A 24,471-nucleotide genomic window follows, 5' to 3' on the forward strand; every position below is an offset into this window, starting at 1 on the left:
AATTAAAGTAGTTTAGACAGATTTAAAAATAAATATATATGCATACATCAAAAATCCATTAAGGGGGCCACATTATGAAAAAAAGCATTGAAACATTTAGAAATAAGAAAAATAGAACTTAAATAACATAATTTTATATCTGTATATATTTATGTTGAGTAGATTAGCCATTGAGATTAAAATGAAATGGCTATATAAAGTAGAAAGTTAGGTTAATCTACAGATAATTAGTAAAAAGAAAGATATGAAGAAGTCATTCATAATAAAGTACCAAGTGATTAAACAGCTGCAATATATGAAACAGAGGTAATTCAAAATAGAATCCAAAATGATACAGGTCAACATATTTCGGATTTCCCAGAAAATGATATTGCTTTGGGGACACAATATTCAAACGAACAAAGTTAGACCATTTTCTGGAATTGCAAATGGGCAGAAATGCTCAAATTCAGGGAGCATAAGAAAGATAATTCACTCAGAGATTTTACAGCGCCCCAGCAAATGCAAATTAGTACATCTGTAGATAAAACATATCTAAAATGTAGATTTCTCTGCCTCTGTTTCAGTCATGGGTGTTTATGTGATTAGATTTCAGTTTAATTCGACGTAAGCATATCTGATGTGGTCACTTTTCAGACTATCTGCAAATTAAAGGAAAGCTGCTTGCTCATGAGTTCTTCTTTGCTCCCTTTCTATGGTCTGCAATGTGATTGTGGCAGTGAGCACTTTTCACCTTGAATGCAGAAATTAGAGTAAAAATGAGATCAATGTCCTAGCGGGTAACACAGCCACAAGAAAATGGGGACGAAGGTCCCTGCATAACCAAATAGAACAGAGCTTTCCTATTAGCCTGGGTGAGCGTGGAAACAGATTACCACACATAAGCCAAAACCGTGAGATCTTTTTGCAATAACATCTTGGTACTTACTATCATACAGATATTTAGGTACTCATATTGTTTCATCATTTGAGGAGAAAACAATAGCGAAAGGGAGAGAAAGAGAGAGAGGGTAATGAGTGGGTAAAGTCATAGGAGAGCGGAGAGACAGAAGTTTAGACTTTGTAAAATTGTCTCATGAAATTGTTTTATTTATAATAAAAAATAAAGTGAGAGAATATCAGCTTAGGGAATCCAAATACATTGCAGCTATGTGAAATTTATAAGTTACTCCCAGAAAACTTAAAGACTAAAAACATTAAAATTAAAGGTTGGAAAAATACACAACCAACAAGCAAAATTACTACTAGCCAAAAAAAATTGTCAAAATGATATGAACAAAAATTGGCTGAAACAAGCAAACCTAAATGGCTAGCAAACATAAAAAGTGTCAAATTTGCTAGTAGTTATTGGGAAATAAAATTGACATATATGTATACGTGTGTGTATTATATATATATGTATAAATGTATATATTCACAGATGTATATATCAACTTTTAATAATTAAACTAGTAGAAATCTTAAGGAGAGAAAGCCTTGGCAAATAAACATTTATAGTACATATTGTTACAAACATTATAGAAAGAAATCTGCCAGTGTCTATTTAAATAAAAGTCTATAAACATACTAACCCAACAACTCCACTATTAAAGCTCATCTGTGTAGAAATATCCACATAGCAAAATAATAAATGTGTCTCGTTAAAGAACAGGATTCAGGTACATAAGTTGCTAGGGCTGCCATAACAAAGTATCACAGACTGAGTGACTTAAAGAATGGCCTCTTAGCCGATAGTGGTGTCTCACGCCTGTAATCCCAGCACTTTGGGAGGCCAAGGTGGGCAGATCATGAGGTCAGGAGATCAAGACCATGCTGGCCAACATGTTGAAACTCCATCTCTACTAAAAATACAGAAAAATTAGCTGGGCGTGGTGGCGTGTGCCTGTAGTCCTAGCTACTCAGGGAGGCTGAGGCATGAGAATTTCCTGAACCTGGGAGGCAGGGCTGCAGTGAGCCGAGATCGCGCCACTGCACTCCAGCCTGGTGACAGAGCAAGACAATGTCTCAAAATAAAATAATAATAAATAATTTAAAAATGAATAAAAACTAATAAAGAATGGCCTTTTATTTTCTCACAGTTTAGGAGGCTACAAGTCCAAGATCAAGATGTCAGCAGAGCTGGTTTCTTTTTGAGACTTCTGTCCTTGGCTGGTAGATGGCTCTCATTTTACGTGGTCTGCCCTGTGTACACAACTGTGTCCTAACCTTTCGTTTGTATCAGGACACCAGTCATTAAATTAGAACTCACTCAAATGACTTTCTTTAACTTAGTTACTCTTTGAAAAGCTCTTTCTCCAACTACAGTCACATCTTGAGGTAGTGAGGGTAAGAACTCCAACACATAAACTTTGAGGGGACATAATTTAACCCATAACAATATGGATGGCTATTCTACTGTATTTTTAGTAATAAAAATGCAGAAAAATTCTGAATTACCATTAATAGAGAAATCATTATGTAATATTGTAAGTCATCCATAATACAATAATTATACAAATTTAAAATATGATTTTATTAATTTATATTAATGTGTATGGATATTCATAATATGTTATGCTATGGTTTGGATATTTTTGCCCTCCAAATCTTATGTTGGAATGGAATATCCAGTTTTGGAGGTGGCTTGATGGGAGGTGATTGGATCATGAGGCAGTTTCTCATGGTTTAACACCATCCCCCTTGGTGGTGTCAGGGAGAAAGTGAGTTCTTGTGAGATGTGGTGGTTTGAAATTGTGTGGCACCTCCTCCCTCTCTTCCTTGTTCCGACTCTCACTATGTGACGTGCTGGCTTTCCCATTTCCCTCTCCCATCATTAGAGGACTTTTCCAGAAGTAGATGCTGACACTGTGCTTCCTGTTTAGCCTGCAGAGCTTTGAGCCAATTAAGCCTCTTTTTCTTCTTTTTTAATAAATTGGCCAGTCTCAAGTTTTTCTTTACAGCAATTCAAAATTGGCCTAATATATCTGGTCAGGAGTAAAATGTAATGATGTTAGTTTCCTAGAAGGGGACATTTTTCCATTTTGCTTGCTAGAAGTTAATTTGATTATTTCTTTTTTTTTTTTTTTTTTGCTATTGAGTTGAGTTCCTTTTATATTTTGGGTATTACCTCCTTATTAGATGCATATTTTGCAAATGTTTTTCTAGAAGGGGAATCTGGATTGTCTATTATGTCAATTGATCTTTTTGATGTATGGAAGCTTCTCAGTTTGATGCAATCTTCTTTATTTATTTATTTTTTTATTTGGTTGCCTTTGCTTTTGGGGACATAGTGAAAGAAAAAAGTCATTACTTGGTCTAGTGTTGTAAAGCTTTTTTCCCTATGTTTTCATCTAGCAGTTTTACTGTTTCAGGTTCTACATTTAAGTTTTTATTCCTGTTTGACTTAATTTTTGTGTATAGAGTAAGATAAGAGTATACTTTTAATCCTCTGCATGTAGACATTCAGTTTTTCCAACACCATTTATTGAAGAGGCTATGTTTTTCCTACTGTGTGCTCTTGCCTTTGTTTGAGGAAAATTAGTTGGCCTTAAATGCATGGATTTATTTCTAGGTTGTCTATCCTGTTCCGTTGGCTGATATGTCGGTTTTTATGCCAGTATCATGCTATTTTGATTACTATAGTTTTGTAACATATTTTAAAATCATTTATTGTAATGCCTCTAGCTTTGCTTTATAAAGAGTTAAAATTATCACAGGATTTAGTTATTGAAGATCAAAGAACTGTGATGAAATTGACAATGGCATATAGTTATACTGTAGTATAAATGTATCTAACTTAAGGCATGAAGAAACAAAGCATAGTGCATGTCTTCTTGGAAATAAGGTCCTGTAGTGGGAGGAAAGAAAATGAAAACAACATCCAAGGTAAGATTGAACTACTCATGGTCAGTATCTTATTCAAAATTCGCCAATTAGGTAAATGTTTATATATCAACTATTACATCATGAGTGAGGACAAAGTAGAAGCCAGGATTCTCAGGCAGTGGAGATTCTGTCAAAAAGTAAGGTAACGTCAGGAGTAGAAAAGAGGTAATCACTTTCATCAACATTTACTTATGAAAGATCATGAATCAAGAGTCATTTATGAGATTTATATGCATGTGAACATATCTGCATTATTGAAGAATAGCACATTTTAAAATATAGTAATATCAAATGTTTGAATACTCAATTGAATGCATTCTTCTTGTTGATTTTACATATATATTCTATATTTTGGATCAATATTTTCTGTCATTTTAGGTATAGTTATAGAAAGCTACACTCTTTGGAAATATAGAGCAATCAATATTCTATGCTAACAAAACAGTTATGAAAAAGCTTAAGGACGTTTTGAAATGATAATAAACTAAAAAGTAATGCTACAAGAAAATAAAAGCATCATGTATTGGGCAAAATCACTGACTTTCACTAGTTTTTTTCAGGTTCTTTTATCTACTACAATTCAGGGTAGTATAATTTTGATGCTTAACAAATCATCTATATTAATGTCAAGAAAATAAAGTTAAGCAACAATGTTAAATTTTTTCTGCATTTTTTTTAAATTTGTAAGATTTTATTTTTCAATACACCAACCATTTTCTGTTGATTCCAGTAGTGGTAACTTGAGGTATATTATTATATTAACAGACTAACAAAATAGTTATATTGAAGTTCCAAGATACATTTTTTTTTCTTAATCTGCTACTAGCTAAATCTATGAATTTTGAAAACGTACAGAATATCCTTGTTTAGACGATGTTTGATGAATTATTAATTTATCCTCCTTCTTCTTTTTGTATGTACATATCAATTTGAAAATGCCAATTCTCAATATCTCAGGATTCCTGTAAATTAGAACTCATCATGTGAGAAGTAAGCAAAGGTCTCTTGGAAACCTTTGAGAACATTATGTTTTCCTTGATAAAAGTGGTTGGCAAAGCTTCTTTCCTGACATGCCTAGACTTTAAAGACTGAAGTGATGACAGACATCTTGTTACAATGAGAAAAGGATTAAGAATGTTTCAGAGAAAATGGCTCCGCTCTAGTCATTTTATTATGTGACACAAATGAATTTCCTTTAAATTTGCTTTTCGACCATCTGTTGGGATTTTCCATTACTTATAATCAAAGCCATTTCTGATTTACATATAAAGTTTCATTTTTCATTTGAAGCACATATAGGAAGTACAATAAAAGAGAAGAAAGATTTTTAAGATTTAACATAATATAAATTATGGTATATGGGTTTTATTGTCTCAGTTATTCATATTAAACTGATTTTCATGAATTTCTAAAAAAAGTGTTTATAACAAAACAAACCATTGCATATTTCCTACAGCTATTACTGAATAAATGCTCAAGAAAAGATAAATCCTGGAATCTAAAACTTCTAGGCATGGCAACAAAAAATTTTGAAAGATACATAAAAGATACATTTTTTAGCATGTATCTACAATTCCTTGAATTTTCTTATTATAGAATAGCATTGTGTGTCCAAAATGTGTTCTTCATCTTGAAGGATCTTTCTTGAAACAAAAACAGAAACTGAACAATACTAAGCCAAGCAAGTTACAACTTATTGATTACTCTTCATCCTCCCTATCAATCAATTAAAAATGTATTTTTCCTATTATTTATTTTCTTCTATTTAAATTTTTTGCAATCTAGGAGACAGAATATAGATACATACCCTGATGATGGTTAGAAAATTAGGAATATAGCTACATAGATATTATAAAGTATCACTTAACACTACCAGTTCTTATTATAGTTCAAACAGGGTTTCACACTCATATTTTTTCTATGTTCTTTCTTAATATCAATATATTATTAATACTAAGTTGGTCATTTAAAAAAATATTTCACAAAACCTCTATGTAAGAACATTTGCTATACTAATTTTTTCAATGAGTAATTGAGGCACAAATAGCATAATAATTTATTTAAGTTCACACAATTAATAATTGGCACAGATAAGATTTGAACTCAGACAATCTCACTTCAGAAACTAACTTTATCCTATAAAGTTTTACTGTTTCGTTTTTTTTTAAAGTTAAAGTCTAAAACAAGTACGCTTTTTAATGCTGACATTCTTGCTTAGAAATAAAAAATTATTTGAAGTTTTCTGGTCAAAAAATAAAGTATTTCTATACTTCTGCTTTTATTTTTTTGGCAGGACATTTTTACAGTTTTCTGTCATTATAACACATGAACAATATGTTGTAAATAAGATGTCATTTTAATATAACACACATTGTTTTACATTTTAATAACAATTATGTTACATAGATCAGTAAAGGAAAACATACTATTTTTCTGAGACAAAGTCTTGCTGTATTGCCTAGACTGGAGTGCAGTGATGTTATGGTTGACTGCAGCCTAGACCTTCTGGGCTCAAGCAATCCTCCTACTTCAGCCTCCTGAGTAGCTGGGACTACAGGCATGTGCTGCCACATCTGGCTAATTTTTTGTTATTTTATTTTAATTTTTCTAAAAACAGGGTATTCTTATGTTGCCAAAGCTGGTCTTCAACTACTGGGCTCAAGGGATCCTCCCAACTTTGCCGCTGTAAGTGCTGCAATTACAAGCATGAGCCACCGTGCCTGGCCCTAAAAAATACTTTTAATGTTTTTATGAAACTTAATTTCAGGCTACATCTGAAATCTCAAAATTAATGTGTAAAGTTTATCATATTTTCTGAAAAGTATTTTAGTTTATATTGGCTTTATAAGCAAATATACAAGTTACTTTGTCTAATATTCTTTATAAAAAATGCACTAATGTAATGAGATTAAAATATAATAAACATTAAATAACTTAATAAATTAGTACATAGAAAAGAGTCAAATGACAGTGTATAAAACTTATTTATGCCAAAGAAGAGCTGGAAAAACTGAAATTAATGTCTATTTTTAATTAGAAATTTTTTTAAAAAATTGAAAGTTACCTAATTTAAAAATTACTTTTGGAATGCAAATACATATAATTCATAATCCATATAAATTAATGATTTATTTCAATATTTAAAAAATGGAGCCTTCTATACCAATGGAAAAGAAAAAAACAGGTGTTTTAAGTATATATTTTCATAGTTGTCTCCAACATGACTGATAATTGATTAGCTATAGTTTTTCAATGACTAAAATTAAGATTTATCTGTCTGTATGAATGTTCCATTTCCTTTCCATAGCCTGTTGGAACATGAGTGTTCAAATGTTAACATAGTATTTTATACTTTTTATACTCTTAATCATAATGTCAACCAAAGTTTTGTAAACTGAATATCTGTGATTTGAACTATGGGGACCTGTATATAGTAGAAGGATCTTTAGGAGTAAGTGGTTGATTGTTTTTGGCTGTCCCAGTAACCAACTAAAACCATTATACTTTTGACCACCATTCTCAGTTTTCCTAAGGTGTTCTACCAAAGCAAAAACAAAATCGGAATAAATTTATAATAGAATTACTTCTGAAATAAAATGAGTTGAAAATGTACAGAAAAACAGTAGTACAGTAGCCCTCCTTATCCCAGTTTCACTTTCCACAGTTTTCAATTACCAGTGGTCAACTGCAGTTTGAAATTATTCAATGGAAAATTCCAAGAATAAACAATTTCTGCGTTGTGAATTGCACACAGTTTTGAATAGCACGATGAGATTTTTACCCCATCCCAGGTGGAACTGAATGTGAATCATCCCTTTGTCCCACAAATTCATGCTGTCTGCGCTTCTTGTGGGTGAATCACTAAGGAGCTAGCTGGGTTATCAGATCAACTGTTGGTATCACGGTGCTTGTGTTCAAGTCACCCTTATTCTATTTAATAAGTGCAAGAGCAGTGTCGTGCAGCAATTAGGATATGTCAAAGAGAAGTTGTAAAGTGCTTCCTTAAAGTGAAAAGGTCAAAATTCTCAATAGGAAAAGAAAAATATATATACACTGAGGTTGCTGAGATCTATAGTACAATAGAAAATGTTAAGAGAGGCCAGGCAAGGTGGCTCACACCCACTTACTCCCAGCACTTTGGGAGGCCAAGGCGGGCAGATCATGAGGTAAGGAGATCGAGACCATCCTGGCTAACATGGTGAAACCGCATCTCTACTAAAAGTACAAAAAATTAGCCATGCGTGTTGGCACCCGCCTATAGTCCCAGGTACTCAAGAGTCTGAGGCAGGAGATTCACCTGAACCCAGGAGGTGAAGGTTGCAGTGAGCCAAGATCGCACCACTGCACTCCAGCCTGGGTGACAGAGCAAGATTTCATATCAAAAAAGAAAGAAAGAAAGAAAAAAAGAAATGTTAAGAGAGAGGGACCATATTCACATAACTTTTATTGGAGTATATTGTTATAATTGGCAAATTTTATATTAAATAATGTTGTTAATCTCTTTCTGTGCCTAATCTATAAACTTTATCATAGGTATGTATAAGAAAAATCATAGTACAGGTATATATAGCTTTCAGTACTATCCATGGTTTCAGGCATCCACAGAGGGTCTTGGAACATATTCTCCATGGATAAGTGGAGACTACTACTGTCCTGAAATCTTAGAACATATAATCTAATAATAAAACAAAAACAAAAACTGGTTACTGGTGACATAGGATATATTTTTGGAAAGCAGATATTTACTATATGATAAAAACTATGGAATTTCTTCATATAAAGATACTGTATTTCCCTCTTCTTCACATATAGGAGCAGGTTTAGAAACTATAATACATCACATTATATATCATACTTTCTGTGTATTTGGAGGGGAAGGAAGTATCTAAATAGTTGCATCACTTTGGATATATTTGCAATACTTGTCATTTAAAATGCTTAAATTCTTTAATGTTTATAAAACTACAATATGAAACTTTCAGCCAAATCTAATATTGTTAATATAAAGACAGAAAAAATATATACACAGACAGACTGCACAGTCCTTGTAAACTATAAATCTAAATATGTGTCTTAATGATGGCCCTGAGTGTAACATACTTTTTGTGGTTGAAAAATAATGTATTCCTAACATATCCTTGCTACATAAATGATTAATCTAGGAAGAAATAAAGGAATAGAGAGGATTCTTACTAATACAATTTCTCTTGACCTACCTGTGACAAAGACTTTCCTTTGAGTAAACCTTTAGTCAGGTATTTGAGTCCTTCTTAACTAGTCCTGACCTCAGACTTTTCTCTGTCCTTGTAGAACCCAGTTTGAACAAGAATCTTGCTAAGTCAGTGAAGGAGTTGAAAAGATTCCACCACAAAATATGCTACTCTGGCATATTGACTATTTCCAATAAAAACAAAGCCCCCCCCCAAAAAAAAAAAAAAACAAAAAAAACACAAACAAACAAAAAACAATCAAACAAAAAAACCCAAGGCAGGTTCAAGATCACTCTTAGTTTAACTCTGTTTTTTTAAAAAACAAGAGATGAAATTACCATGTGTAATACATATTCTCTATACCAAAAGTAGTAGCGTTCTTGCCATTAATGATTGGAAGGTAAAGCTGAGGAAAATCTGCACAAATAAATCTTGTTAAACTAACCTTTTTCTTCTTAGTCACTTCTCTAACCAATAAATTACTGTAACCCAAGCCCCTTTGACTCACCACATTTCACACCCACTCATGTTTAATTCAATAAATAACGAGTTGGACTCTTAACCACCTCTTTGGGTCTTCATTTCCTCATATAGGCTTTTATGCTGAGTAAAATATATACAGTTGACCCTTCAATGATGCGGATATTAGGGGTGTTGACCCTCCACACAGTTCAGAATACATGCATAACTTTTTATTCCCCCCAAAATTAACTACTGATAACCTACTGCTGACTGGAAACCTTACTGATAACATAAATAGTCAATTAACACATACACACATACCTCATACATTGTATGCATTATATACTGTGTATATAATCAAGTGGCCAGTGGTAAAGAAAGTTGGTCAAACTAACGAATGACATTTTAGATTAAAATTGACTTTTATGTATCCCAATTATTCTTACCCTATGCTCACAAAGTTGAGTTTAAGGTAGTTCGATGCAGATGGTCACTCCATTCCAAAGCCTGGGTCCAAATACCCTGTTTCCAGGAGGAGCCAGCTTTCTTCAGAAGGTGGCAAGAGTATTGCAAAGTACTGAGGAAAACTTTTTTTGCAGTGTCTTTTTTCATCATTCCATATTTTGCTCTTTATAATTGCAACTTCTCTCCTTATGCATGTCTCTTTTGAGACTTCTCACTTCTCTAAGGTGCTATTTTCCCTCCTCATCTATTTTTTTATATGTAGCGTATCCCTCCTTATTGTGCTGAAAAGGCTTCTGACTTGCTGTTCTTGCCAGGAAACATTTCTGCAGTGCGTATGGGAGTGGAACGACTTACAGAGTGTCAGGGCAAGTCCTTACATTTGTTTTATGCTTAGGACACAACACAGAAGATAATTTTCTAAGTTAAAGATTGTATGATTTTGTCTTGACTTCAGAAACTGGTCATACTTTTTACTTTAGTTTCTAAGAACCTCAGAGCTGAGCTTGAAACAACTTGAATAATTCCAATGAGACATTTGTTATTTAACCTTTTTAAAAAATACTTCTCTAATTTAAATCATTTTATTATTGTTCTAAATTTGCCAGGTTCATTTTAGAGTTTTATAAACTGTTTTAAAACTAGTTTATGGCCAGGAGCGGTGGCTCACGCCTGTAATCCCAGCACTTTGGGAGGCCGAGGTGGGAGGATCACGAGATCAGATCAAGACCATCCTGGCTAACACGGTGAAACCCTGTCTCTACTAAAAATTACAAACAATTAGCAGGGCGTGGTGGCGGGCGCCTGTGGTCCCAGCAACTCAGGAGGCTGAGGCAGGAGAATGGTGTGAACACCAGAGGCAGAGCCTGCAGTGAGCCGAGATGCGCCACTGCACTCCAGCCTGGGCAAGATCCAGACTCCGTCTCAATAAATAAATAAATAAATAAATAAATAAATAAATAAATAAACAAACAAACAAACAAACAAACAAACTAGTTTACATTAAGTTGGAATAAAGTTAACCAAATTAATACAAACATGTTTTATTGCACTTCTCTTTATTCACAGATATGGCCTTTTTTTCTTTTATTTACTAATGAAATGTTTGTGACAACCCAGGTGAAACAAGTCTATTGGTACCATTTAATAAACAGCCTGTGCTCACTTTGTGTCTTGGTTTCACATTTTGGTAATCCTCACAATTTTTTAAATATTTCATTATTATTATATTTGTTATGGTGATCTTTGATCAGTGATCATTAATGTTATGGGAGGCGGAGTTTGCAGTGAGCAGAGATCACTCCATTGCACTCCAACCTGGGCAACAGAGTGAGACTCCATCTCAAAAAAAAAAAAAAAAAGTTTTTATATGTAGGGTACAAAATAATATCTGACCTTAAGGTGTGTGCAAAGTTTTCTGAATTAATTAAGACTTAAATATTAACACGAGTGATTGTTTTTGTTACAATCACCAGGTTCGATACTTTCCCCAGAAGAAAGCATATACAAAATTTTCACATAATTTAAAAACATCCACAGATATGTAGCTATGGATTCAGTTTATGAATCAATAATTCAGCTCTTCAGAAGTAAAAGATGACGTGAGAAAATATCTGATATTGAGGTGGCAAGGAATAATAATGTTGAATTGTACCTTGTTAAAAACTGCAGACAGTTGTGGCTGTCTAAGTAAGACATTGTGTATTACTGAGATGCATCCATGTGCCGAGTGAGAAGACTTGTAAGAATCCGTTTGGGAATAATGAGAACATGAGCATTCCCTTCCCTACATCCACTACTCCCCTCCTGCCATTTGAATGTTGTGAATTTACCAAACATGGTGATTTAGGTCACTTTTATTATTTCAGAAATTCCAGATACTTTACTACTCATATTAAATAGGCCTCGAAGGGACGTTTGCCATTAATTAATGTCTAATATGAAGAAAAGACAAATGTATGTGATCTGTAGTAAATAGTAATAATACAATCTGAATAATACATTTAAAATTTTACTCCACTTTCCAAGTAATAAAGCATTGATTCTAAATATATTATCTATTTGTCAAAACAAATAGAAATTATTTAGTGTTTCATTTAGAAAAGAAATTAATTAATGATGTCTCTAAGTTAATTTTTTACTTCTTTCCCCCATATCATTTTTGTATTATATAAGAGAGCTTATTTTTCTACTGTATCTTGGAATTAATTAGCAAAACATAAAGTATGATATTTAACCCATGGCTACCACATTTTATTCAGTGTATTTAGTAGGTTCTCATATATCTGGAAAAGAAAACTTAAGATATAAACATAACCAAACTAGAATAACATCTTTTTTTCTTCTATTTACTTTACTTCTTGAATCCAATGATATAATATGGCTTCCTCTACCTCTGAGAATACACTTAAAACTACAGAAGCAAATTAACATTCTCCCGATTCACAGGTAGTGCAATATTGAAGATTTCATCTCGTTGAACACATGTTGGATCAAATTTACAATACTAAAGTGCTCTTCTAAATACTGCAATGTGTAGATGGAAGACAAGCTAGTCAGTTGGCAGAGTGAACATCATGCTGGTAGGCCTTTTCAAGTTGTCACTTGCAAGATGTTTGACTGCTGAGAATGTTAGCCATAATTAATCGCAGAGATAGGAGTCTGCAAATGGGCGAGGTAATATCCAACCCCTGGAATGAACACTAGTCATGGTAAAAGATAATAGATGTGGCCACATTGCTTTGAGAAAATTTAGAGAATATTTTGGGTCACACGGATACATTTCTGCCTTATTTGTGAAATGTATTCAATGAAGTTACATCACACATGTAGACTTCCAGATCCTGTGTCTAACGTACTTTCCTTGGCTTTCTGGGAGAACACATATTCTAATGAAGCTCATTTTAAGGCAAATACTTTTTGAAAATACAAAACTGATAGATATATGTATGCAGGATTCCTTCTTATATGTTTTTTATAAACAGTGAGGTTGTATTTCTCCTTCAGTGTTTAATGTGTTTCATCACATAATGTCCTAGAAGTTTTATCAAATTTTTCTGTCCAGCTTTTGAAGGTGTGTGAGAGCAAAAAAAATGCAGTCTGCTGCTTCACTAATAAAACTAGGACAAAGGCCATTCCGACTGAAATATGTGAAACACTCACTTTTATTCATTTCAAGCATTTAAAACTCTAAATTTGGACTTGAATAAAGACATTTCATAGAAAAACAATTATTTTTTATTTATTTTTTAATCTTTATAACTTTTAATAGTTTGCAGCCACAGTGGCAGCTTTTATATGTATACATGCATTTAAATACAGTTTCATACCATAAATAGCCATGTGGAAAAATATCTGCCTCTAGGCAAAAAAAAAAAAAAAAATTCTTTGCCACTACATAAATACCTTTAAGTAATACTGAAAATAGACGTGAGGTAATTTTTTTTATCTAAAGTGACCGTAGCCTATATTAAGACATATTCACTGTAACAATTCAAGTTTTAAAATCCTTGTTTTATAACTCAAAAATGTGTCTTTTTTGAAAAACATCTTTACATTTATCACTATTGTACATTTATTTGGTAGGAAACAGGGGTGTTTAATGGCTTGCAACAGGTATGTTTGATGTCTTGCAACGATAAAATGATCATATTCAATAGAAAATTATCTCACATTCTGCATAACTTCTGAACATTCTATAAGACAATTACAGAAGTGAAAAACCAATTTGTAGATAACTGAATGAGTACGACCATTTAATATATGTGAATAAAGGCATTTCAGAACATTTTAATGTACACTACACTTTCCGATAGTAAGATTTTAGGTTGAAATAAGATTATACTTTAAAAAGTTGACCATTTTGAAAAAATCATATCACTGTTGGCAATGCCATTTTCATACTTGAGATGCTAGTCCAACATATTGCTTATCCATTTGATTCTGTTTGATTTTATTGTTATTACATTCATGATAATGCTAAAATACACACACACACAATTACTTGGGGGTTTTTTTGTTTTGTTTTGTTTTTAATAAAAAGCCCAAAGAAAAATGCTGACAACGTTCAGTTGAAATTTTGAAACTGGGTTTTATAATTCTGCCCACACAGCAAAAGCTGAAATGGTCTATGAAGATGTAGTTTTTTAACTAATGAAGCAAGTAGTAAAACTGACAAAACCAAGTGAAAATTATACAAGGAAACACAATAATAAGTTAACAAATGAATTATATATAATACAGTTTTTCTTCATGTTGACAAGACGTCATTTAATCCTTTCTAATATTTTCCCTTCTCTTATAAATAAATAAGCTTATTTGTTAATACTTTGTCTAACTCTAACTTTTATTCTGTTACCAATGTCAGTAATACTTTATTTTTCATTATTTCTCTTATAAAGTGACTTCTGAACTTGCTAGTTTGTTTAAACTATCACAAGGTCAGAAAACCAAACACTGCATGTTCTCACTCACAGGTGGGAATTAAACAATGAGAACACTTGGACACAGGGCGTGGAACATCACACACAGGGGCCTGTCATGGGGTGGGGGGCATGAGGAGGGATAGCATTAGGAGAAATACCTAATGTAAATGAGGAGTTAATGGGTGCAGCAAACTAACAGGGCACATGTATACATATGTAACAAACCTGCATGTTGTGCACATGTACCCTAGAACTTAAAGTATACTAAAAATAAATACGTAAATAAAATAAAAAAATAAATACAAACATATTAATCATAAGTAAATGAAATATCTGATTATCTCATTATGTCTGGTAGTAATGTCATCTAAATATTTAAATATTCATCGATATATTCCTTTGCTAAATTTTCTTTTATTTCTCTTTTATATTAAACTTTTTTTAGAGAGCACAACTCCAAATCATCTTTTATTAATGTAGAAAGTAGAAAGGTCATATTTAGCAAAAGACACAAGGCAGGGAACTGTCAGGCCTGAGGCCTGAGCCCGTGCTGAGGGAGAAGGAGGCTGGGGGCACGTGGGAGAAGTGCTGGGAAGGGCTGAGTGGTGGGGCCCACAGAAAGTTCCAGTGGGCAACACTGTGGGCAGGTCATGGGTGGGACTCACGGGGACCTCCCTGCTAACTCTTGTTGCTTTGGCGGAGTGGGGTGGGGGGAAGGGAGGATCGTTAGTGCTGCCACCTGCAGTGAGAGCCACCCCTTGGTTCCTGAGGGCACCATCAAGGGACACAGGACCCAGGAAGCCCAGGATGGTTAGTGCAACTAGGGATGAGGGCCAGGGAGAAGCAGGTGCTCTGGAGTGGCCGGAAAAAGTCCAGACACAGAGGCTTAGGAGCTTCCTGTTAAGTGTGGGTTCCGCTCTGTCTCCGCCAGGCACTCTGACTAGGGATGGATGATCCCTCTCTTCAGGCGCTCCGTGGTGCTCTTGCTGCCAGCGAAGGTGGTCCGGATCCCTTTGCCCATCTCCCCTGTGACCGACAGCAGTTCCGTGTGGGTGCTCTGGCAGCCCTGGGCGCCAGGTGGTTTCATGGCCTGCACGCAGCCCATGGAAGGCGGTCCAAAGTCGTTAAACAGCGGTCTGAAAGGGACAGCGGCTCCTGGCACTGAACCCGACGGCGACAGGACGCTTCCTGTAGGGACCGGGGTGCCCGGCCCAGGGGTGCTGGAGCCTGGGGTGCTGCTGGGGGCAGGCATGATGGATCTGTAGAACATCCTCAACTTCTGGGCACTGCGGAGCCAGCAGGCCGCTCCTCGGGGGTTGGCTGCCTGGCCGCTCAGCCGAGATCTGATTTGCAAGCTGGCTGCACACCCCGTACTAAATCTATGTTAAATTTTTTAACTGCCGTTTTTATTAATCTAAATACAGTTCAGATATTCTCGATGAAAATTTCACATTTGAGTTGAGACGTACTAAAATGTAAAATACACAATGGATTTCAAAGATTTCATAAGAAAAAAGAATGCAAACTATCTCTAGTAATTTTTACATTGATTACATGTTGCCACAGTATTTTGGATTTATTGAGTTAAAATATGCATTATTTTTTTAAAAAATCTATGCTACATTTTTGTTAAAAAAATTTAAATAAACTATGAAATTACTTCTTGGGATAGAAAAGGGGACATTATTAAATATTTACCTAAATTTTTTTCAAAAATATATCTTTAACAAAAACATTATCAAACAAAACAAAAGTATTTTAATTTTGACTAGGTAAAATAAACTTATTCCTGCTGAAATTCAATCCTGGTATGATTTCTTTTTTACGCATTTGAGGACTCTGTTTATAACCCAGATAAAACATAAAGCTTATGAAACTCCTCTGAGAATGTCGAACACAAATTACCTGTATAGATATGAGGGTGCAGATGATGCTGAGGCCGGGCTGGCTGAAGAAGAGCAGGATGAAGATGCTGTACTGGCACAGGGGCTGGCCCCAGGTCACCCGCCCTTCATGTACATGGCGATGGTCACCTGGCTCACCAGCAAAGTGAACAACAGGTCGTTGGTGGCCAGCCGCATACCAGTGTGTAGAAGGCGGTCTCCTTCTGCTCCTCGCGCGACTTGCACAGCAGCACGATGGCCACCAGGTTGCCCACCACCCCGAAAATGGACGGTCCAAGGCTGTCCAGCAGATTGGGCTCCAGGTGAGGGACACATTGACCTGGGAAGGGGTTAACATGACGGTGGCTGGTGGTGTGCAGCCCTGGAGTGTGAAGCTGAGTCTGGGGTGATGGAAGAGAGACAAAGCCTCCATGAGTGAAATGACCACCTGCAGGATGTCAGAGCCGCGCCCAGGAAACGGGATGCTAACATGACAAGAGAGGATCTCAGTCCCACTCTCTGGATTGCAACCACTTACCAACTGCAGCCACCCAAATCTCCAGGCTCGCTCTGCTCCTGCCAGCGGCACACCATTGCTGATCTTAATATGTGTAAACTGAGCCTCACATTCCTCTTCCTCCCCCCTACCCCCCCCCCCACACCTATCTCACTACTCTGACAAGAGCCATCTTCAGGGAAAGGTAACTCCCTAGTATTATTCCTGACAGATTCTGAGTTAATAAAATCCTCATGGAAACCCTGGAAGACAATTTGGAGAGTGTTCTCTTTCCTCCCTGGCTCCGCTGGCAGTGCCCCATCTCCACGCCTTCTACCCAATGGCCCAAATCCCATGTCACGTGTAGCGGCCCCAGTGGTGGCCTCTGCACGACCCCCTATGGTCAGCCCTCAGCTGTCTTGGACCAGCCTCCAGTCTGCCTTCACCTCCTCCTGCTCAGCCTGGAAAGTGCCAGGGCTTTGGCTTCTGAGAGCCAGGTCTCAGTGGCTGCGATTTAGGGATCTGAGGTCAGAGTAGCCAGTTTTCAAAAACGTGGGAAACAAGAGGGCCAGCGGGATGGATCTGGAAAGAACAGTGCTGGGTTACTTGTTCGATTTTTTTCCTTCCTTCAAACATGAGTCCCAGCTTTGCTGTGCCCCCCGGTGTAGGCTGTGGGAGGACAGCTTCCAGGTGTGCGCCGCACGCACAGGTGGCAGGAAGCCTGGGTTCCGGCTCTGGCCGCTGTCCGCCCCAGTCGCTAGCAGTGTCAGCAGCTACTGATGTTGGCGGCTGCCGCTCACTGGCATTTATAAAGTACTCCACCCTTGGCTGGGTGCGGAGGCTCACGCCTGTAACCCCATCACTTTGGGAGGCCAAGGCGGGTGCATCACCTGAGGTCAGGAGTTGGAGACCAGCCTGGCCAATATGGCAAAACCCTGCCTCTACTAAAAATACTAGAATTAGCCGGGTGTGGTGGCGGGTGCTTGTAATCCCAGCTACTGGGGAGGTTGAGGCAGGAGAATCGCTTGAACCCGGGAGGCGAAGGTTACAGTGAGCCGAGATCAGGCCATTGCATTCCACCCTGGGCAAAATGAGCGACACTCTGCCTCAAAAAAACAAAACAAAACGAAACAACAAAAACCCCTGCTCCTCCACCCCCTAGCATCAGAATACAGCAGAACATTTAGGTACCCACAGAACATAAACCAAGATGGTCTGTGTCCTGCATTTTAATAAACATTAGAGTTTTAAAAGAACTGAAATCATGTACAATGTATCCTCCAGCCAAAATGGCATCCAATTCAAAATAAAAAAGTAAGATAACAGCAAAATCTTAAATACTTGAAAGATAAACAGCACACATTTTAGTTTTGTTGGTTTTTTTCTTTTTTACATTTTTATTTATTTTATTTTAAGTTCTGGGGTACATGTGCAGGATGTGCAGGTTTGTTACACAGGTAAATTTGTGCCATGGTGGTTTGCTATACATATCAACCCATTGCCTTGGCATTAAACCCAGCATGCATTAACTATTTTTCCTGATGCTCTCCCTCTCCCACCCCCATCCAGGGGCCCCATTGTGTGTTGTTTCCTTCCCTGTGTCCATGTGCTCTCATTCTTCAGGTCCTACTATAAGTGAGAACATTAGGTGTTTCGCTTTCTGTTTCTGCATTAGTTTCCTGAGGATAATGGCTTCCTGTTCCATCCATGTCCCTGCAAAGGACATGATCTCATTCTTTTTTTATGGCTGCATACTATTCCATGTTGTATGTGTACCACATTTTCTTCATCCAGTCTATCATTGATGGACATTTGGATTGATTCCATGTCTTTGCTATTGTGAATAGCGCTAAACAGCAAGCACACTCCTAAGGGAAACGTCTCAAGGGAAACTATTAAATATATTAAACTGAATAAAAATACGACATATCACACTTGATTCAACACAGGTAAAGCCAGTGCTGGCAGGAAAATGTGTTTCACTAAATGTGTATGACGGAAAAGTAGAAATTTCTCAAATAAAATTTCAGCTATCACATCAGGAAAGTAGAAAATAGTAGCAAAATAAAACCAAAACAAATATAAGAAAGAAGCCCGAGCTCTGAGCGGCAGCCGTGGCCACCGGCAACAGCACCGCCACCAGTGTCTTGCGGGCTTTCCTCAGAGGAGCCTGTCAGCATCCTCCAGTTCCAGGCGCTCTAGCCCCTGTCCTGCTTCAAGAGGCTTTTTCCAACCAGAGGCCTCTCCTCCATAGCCTTAAGGCTCGGCCAGTTCCCACGAAGTTTGCCGGGAACGCAAGGCTGTCACTGATATTCGTGGCACCAAGACTTGTGCGCAGGTTGCACACATTGGCCACTGTCTGTGCCACGTGCAATGACGCCGCCTGAGGCGCGCACACCGCACGCGCACCCGCGTAACGGCTTGGCTTGCCTGTAACGGCTAGGCCTGGCTCTGCGTTCCTGGCTTGGCTTGGCGTTCCTCGCTTGGCTCGGCGTTAATCGCTTTGCCCGGTGTTTCTCGCTTGGATTGACGTTTCCTCCATCGCGTTCTTTTGCTGGGCTTGACCTTTTCGCTGCTGGGCTTGGCATTCCCTTGGCTGGGTTGGGTGTTTCCTTTGGGCGGGGCGGGGCGGGGGTTGGCCCTTCCTGGGGGGGGGGCGTGGGATCACCTCGGGTGGGCGTGGGCTTTCCCCGGCTGGGTGTGGGTTTTCCCGGGTGGGGTGGGCTGGGCTCCCCTGCTGGGGTTGGCAGGTTTTGGCTGGGATTGACCTTTCTCTTCAAACAGATCGGAAACCCAGAATTTCCTGCTAGTTGGTGAAACTGGTTGGTAGACGCGATGTGCTCGCTAGTACCGGCCTCCCCTGGCTGTTCAAAGCAGATGGTGGCTGAGGTTTCTTCAATACCCGCTGCCTCCGCTGTGAAGAAGCCATGTGGTCTCAGGAGCAAGATGGGCAATTGGTGCCACCACTGCTTCCCCTGCTGCAGGGCGAGCGGCAAGAGCAACGTGGGTGCTTCTGGAGACCAGGACGACTCCGCTATGAAGACACTTAGAAGCAAGATGGCCAAGTGGTGCTGCCACTGCTTCCCCTGCTGCAGGAGGAGCGGCAAGAGCAATGTGGGCACTTCTGGGGACCACCATGCCTCTGCTATGAAGACACTTAGGAGCAAGATGGCCAAGTGGTGCTGCCACTGCTTCCCCCGCTGCAAGGGGCGCGGGGAGAGCAACGTGGAAGCTTGGGAAGACTACCACGACAGCGCCTTCATGGAGCCCAGGTACCACGTCCCCAGCTGCAAGGGGCGCGGGGAGAGCAACGTGGAAGCTTGGGAAGACTACGACGACAGCGCCTTCATGGAGCCCAGGTACCACGTCCCCCCATGCAAGGGGCGCGGGGTGAGCAACGTGGAAGCTTGGGAAGACTACCACGACAGTGCCTTCATGGAGCCCAGGTACCACGTCCCCAGCTGCAAGGCGCGCGGGGAGAGCAACGTGGAAGCTTGGGAAGACTACGATGACAGCGCCTTCATGGAGCCCAGGTACCACGTCCCCAGCTGCAAGGGGCGCGGGGAGAGCAACGTGGAAGCTTGGGAAGACTACGACGACAGCGCCTTCATGGAGCCCAGGTACCACGTCCGTGGAGAAGATCTGGACAAGCTCCACAGAGCTGCCTGGTGGGGTAAAGTCCCCAGAAAGGATCTCATCGTCATGCTCAAGGACACTGACGTGAACAAGACGGACAAACAAAAGAGGTAACCGGGCCTGGGCTGGGAGGAGGCGGGACATGGGGGAATGATGATGGGGGCATACCCTCCTGGCGGGATCGGGGTCCTGGCTTTCTGTTCCTCCGCAGGCCCCACACCACCCTGGGTGTGGAAACCTCAGAGAGGTCAGGGCACAGGCCCTTTATGAACAACAACACAGAAACAAAACTTTAGCTGATTTCCTATCCGATTATAATTTCCCTTATAGAACACTAATAGACTGTATGAAAGTGACTTAACTCGCAAAATCAAGTCGATGCAGCAGATTATTTTTAATGTACACATTTTAAAACAATGTTCTATACATTATAGAAAGGTGTATATTGAGAACTAAGTCCCATAATATATCAACTTCTGGGCTAAATATTTTTCAAATAAAATCCAATATGGATTTTATATCAATGTACCCTATGTAAATATGTCCTTTACTGAGGAACCTTACAAGGAAACTGAAATGGGAAGATGGTTTGTGTCCTTGAATAGGAAGATTCGTTTTTCTTAAGATGTGAGCTTTTTCTGTGTTTATCACTTTTACGTAAGCCAAATAAAAATAGCAAAGTTTTAGCATTTTTACACTGCACATCCTGTATTTTATTGCTGTAATAAGTTAATTTTTTGTAACAGAATGGAAAAAGACTTGCTTTTCCAGATATCAAAATGTGAATGTGCTATTTCCATAAATTGTTTACTAACAACTGAAAAAGTATCAATGAATAGAACAGAATAGGAAATCCAGAAATACCCAAATATATGTAAGAATTTAGCACTTGATAATGGCGATGTTTCATATTGATAAAGCAAGATTAATCATTAATAAATGAAATGCATGCTGTTTGGAGAAAACTAGCTAGATTTTTATGTCACAAAAGTAAGTTCCTGGAGTATAGATTAAAATTTTTAAATATACAAAAGGAGAAAAATACCAGAAGAAAACACAAAAGCCTATTTATATATGCAACTATTTATTTATTTATTTATTTTTCTGGGACAGAATCTCACTCTGTTGCCCAGGCTGGAGTTCAGTGGCGCAATATCAGCTCACTACAACCTCCGCCTCCCGGGTTCGAGCAATTCTCTGCCTCAGCCTATTGAGTAGCTAGGATTACAGGTGCCCGCCACCACACCCGGCTAATTTTTTGTATTTTCAATAGAGGCAGAATTTCACCATCTTGGCCAGGTTGGTCTTGAACTCCTATCCTTGTGATCTACCCGCCTCAGCCTCCCAAAGTGCTGAGATTACAAGCCTGAGCCACTGAACCAAGCATATATATGCAGATATAATAAAATAAGCTCAATTTAAGATTGGGCAAGGTACTTTTTTGCATATCTACCAGTGACCTGTGCACATAGGAAAACGTAGTGTTCCTGGCAAGAGAAGGAATTTAAGTTAGAAGAGGAGTGAAATACTGTTTTCTATTGAAGTTAGAAGAGGAATGAAAGGCCGGCCGCGGTGGCTCACGCCTGTAATCCCAGCACTTTGGGAGGCCAAGGCAGGTGGATAACAAGGTCAAGAATTTGAGACTAGCCTGGCCAGCATGGTGAAACCCCGTCTCTACTAAAAAATACAAAAAGTTAGCCAGGCATGGTGGCATGCACCTGCAATCCCAGCTACTCAGGAGGCTGAGGCAGGAGAATTGCTTGAACCAGGGAGGTGGAGGTTGCAGTGAACTGAGATTGCACCACTACACTCCCGCCTGGATCATGGAATGAGACTTCATCTCAAAAATAAATAAATAAATTAATAATAAAAATAAATAAATAAAGGAATGAAATACTGTCTTCTATCCACCAAGTTTGTGAGGGTGAAGAACAGTGGTATTTATGTAGTTGCTGAAAGTTTAAGCTGCTGCAACTTTTCTAACACACTTAGATGATAAGAACCACATGTTAAAAATGTGTATGCCTTTTACCTATCAACTCTATTATACTGAAATATCTATATGAAATAGACACATATGTTTTTCTTAGTATTGCTTAAAATAGCAGTGTATTGAGAAGAGCTCACATAAAGATTTTATGAAAAAATTTCAGTGCATCCATAGGATGGAATAACATGTAACCATTGAAGGTGTCAGTAGATACAGAGATATGTTGTGCAAAGATGTGCTTTGCTATATCAAGTGAGGAAAAAATCAGTTTGTTATACACCTACACAAACAGAATCTGCTCTTGTGTTACCTGAAAACGTGTAGAAAACATAATCAAACTTATTTCTGGGGATTTGTAAGTGAAGTTCTTCCCTTTCTCTTATCTGTGATTTCTGCAATGAATATCTGAAAAGTTTTAGTTAAATTTCACTAGTAATGAAATAATCCTTGGGAAGAGAAGGAATGTGCTACTTGCATAGATACAAATAATTTCTCACATTTTATTATTTATTTTTATTCCTGTGGATAGCTATCTTCTGTGAACTTTTACCCTGTTGAGAAGTAGAGGGTTTCTGTTTACCTGTTCCTGTAGATTTTATTGTATATACATTTTATTATAAAATTATCTTTTCATTATATATATAAACATGTGTAAAAGGTATGAATTATTTTATTTTAGTTATATATTTATGAAAACTAAAATAGCAAATATAAATGACCATTACTATTGTAAATGTATTGCTCTACTCAACAGGAGCATTCTTTAAAAATATTGAACTCCCAAGCTGTGTTTATGCATCTTTCAATCCGTTTAGTCATCAAACATAAGCCAGACACCTATTATGTGGAAGGCATATTCTACCATCTCTCAGGATCCTTCCGTCTTTGAAAACTTCATATTTACCTGCTGGGCCTGAGCAAGTTGAGAGATTTAAAATTGGGGCATTAGGAGGTAATCTCAATTGAAACTTTTCTTCCCTCCTTTCAAACAAAAGCATTTCTGAAGGTAGACAATAGTAAAAGATAACCCTCAACTACCCTTCTGAAAATGTATAAGTCTTGGGTAAAGACTGTTTTAGTACTTTTAAGAACTAAAATGTGGCACACAAACAGCATGGAATACTATGCAGTCATAAAAGAAAAACGAGAGCATGTCCTTTGCAGGGACATGGATGGTGTTGAAGACCATTATCCTTAGCAAACTAATACAGGAACAGAAAACCAAGTACCGCATGGTCTCACTTATAGGTGGGAGCTAAATGATGAGAACGCACGGACATCTAGAGGAAAGCGACACACACTGGGGCCTATCAGAGGGTGAATGGTGGGAGGAGGGAAAGAAGCAGGAAATAGAACTAATGGGTACTGGGCTTAACACCTGGGTAGTGAAATAATTTGTACAACCAACCCCCTTGACACGTTTTTACCTATGTAACAAACCTGCACATCCTGCACCTGTACCCCTGAAAGTAAACGTTGAAAAAAAGCTCCACAAATAGTTTCATAAATTCATTTTAAAAGGATAAGAATTATAACAGTCTTAAATCCTAATATGAATGATTGGAAATATCTAATGTACATACATTGTATAAATCTAAGTATTGATAAAAATGAGCCCATGCCATTCATTTGAATTTCAAGCTTTCTTTGGCTTAAAGTTTTTGAAAACCAAAGTAAGAAATAGATTATTTTAGAAATTTGTTTGTGTTTTCACCTCAGCCCTCTTATTCCATACTTCTTTTAAGAACTAAAATTTATCTAAATGCTAGTCATCTGACTGGAACCGCCCCAGACGTGTTATATTGTAACATATTCTACTTAATGTAAGGCACCAGGGATTGTATGATGCCCCATTATTGTATGTCTCAATAAGAGAATTATTTAAATGCTGCCAATTATAGTTATAGTAAATCATGAATTATAAGTGGTATTTCAGTGTGAGAAATGGTGAAACATAGAGACAATGATCATCTTAGAATCACTAAAATACATCGTTACCTGTAATCTTTAAAACATACCTGAAAGTGTAGGTATAATTGTATCA

The 24,471-nt window shown here is 37.7% G+C and overlaps 1 protein-coding gene and 1 pseudogene across 1 annotated transcript in view; one reads left to right on the top strand and one right to left on the bottom strand.

The window, feature by feature from the left end:
- Positions 1-15,362: 15,362 nt before the first annotated feature.
- On the bottom strand, positions 15,363-15,714 carry LOC135965339 (cyclin-dependent kinase 2-associated protein 2 pseudogene; annotated as a pseudogene).
- Positions 15,715-19,678: 3,964 nt separating this feature from the next.
- LOC135965278 (POTE ankyrin domain family member G-like) overlaps positions 19,679-24,471 on the top strand; it is a 35,365-nt gene continuing 30,572 nt past the window's right edge. The window contains exons 1-2 of the mRNA XM_065521801.1: positions 19,679-20,073; positions 20,422-20,547. Of these exons, the coding sequence (XP_065377873.1) occupies positions 19,679-20,073; positions 20,422-20,547 (521 nt within the window). The remainder of the gene's footprint in view (positions 20,074-20,421; positions 20,548-24,471) is intronic.

Source organism: Macaca fascicularis, chromosome 10 (assembly GCF_037993035.2).
Source record: "Macaca fascicularis isolate 582-1 chromosome 10, T2T-MFA8v1.1".
NCBI lineage: Eukaryota > Metazoa > Chordata > Mammalia > Primates > Cercopithecidae > Macaca > Macaca fascicularis.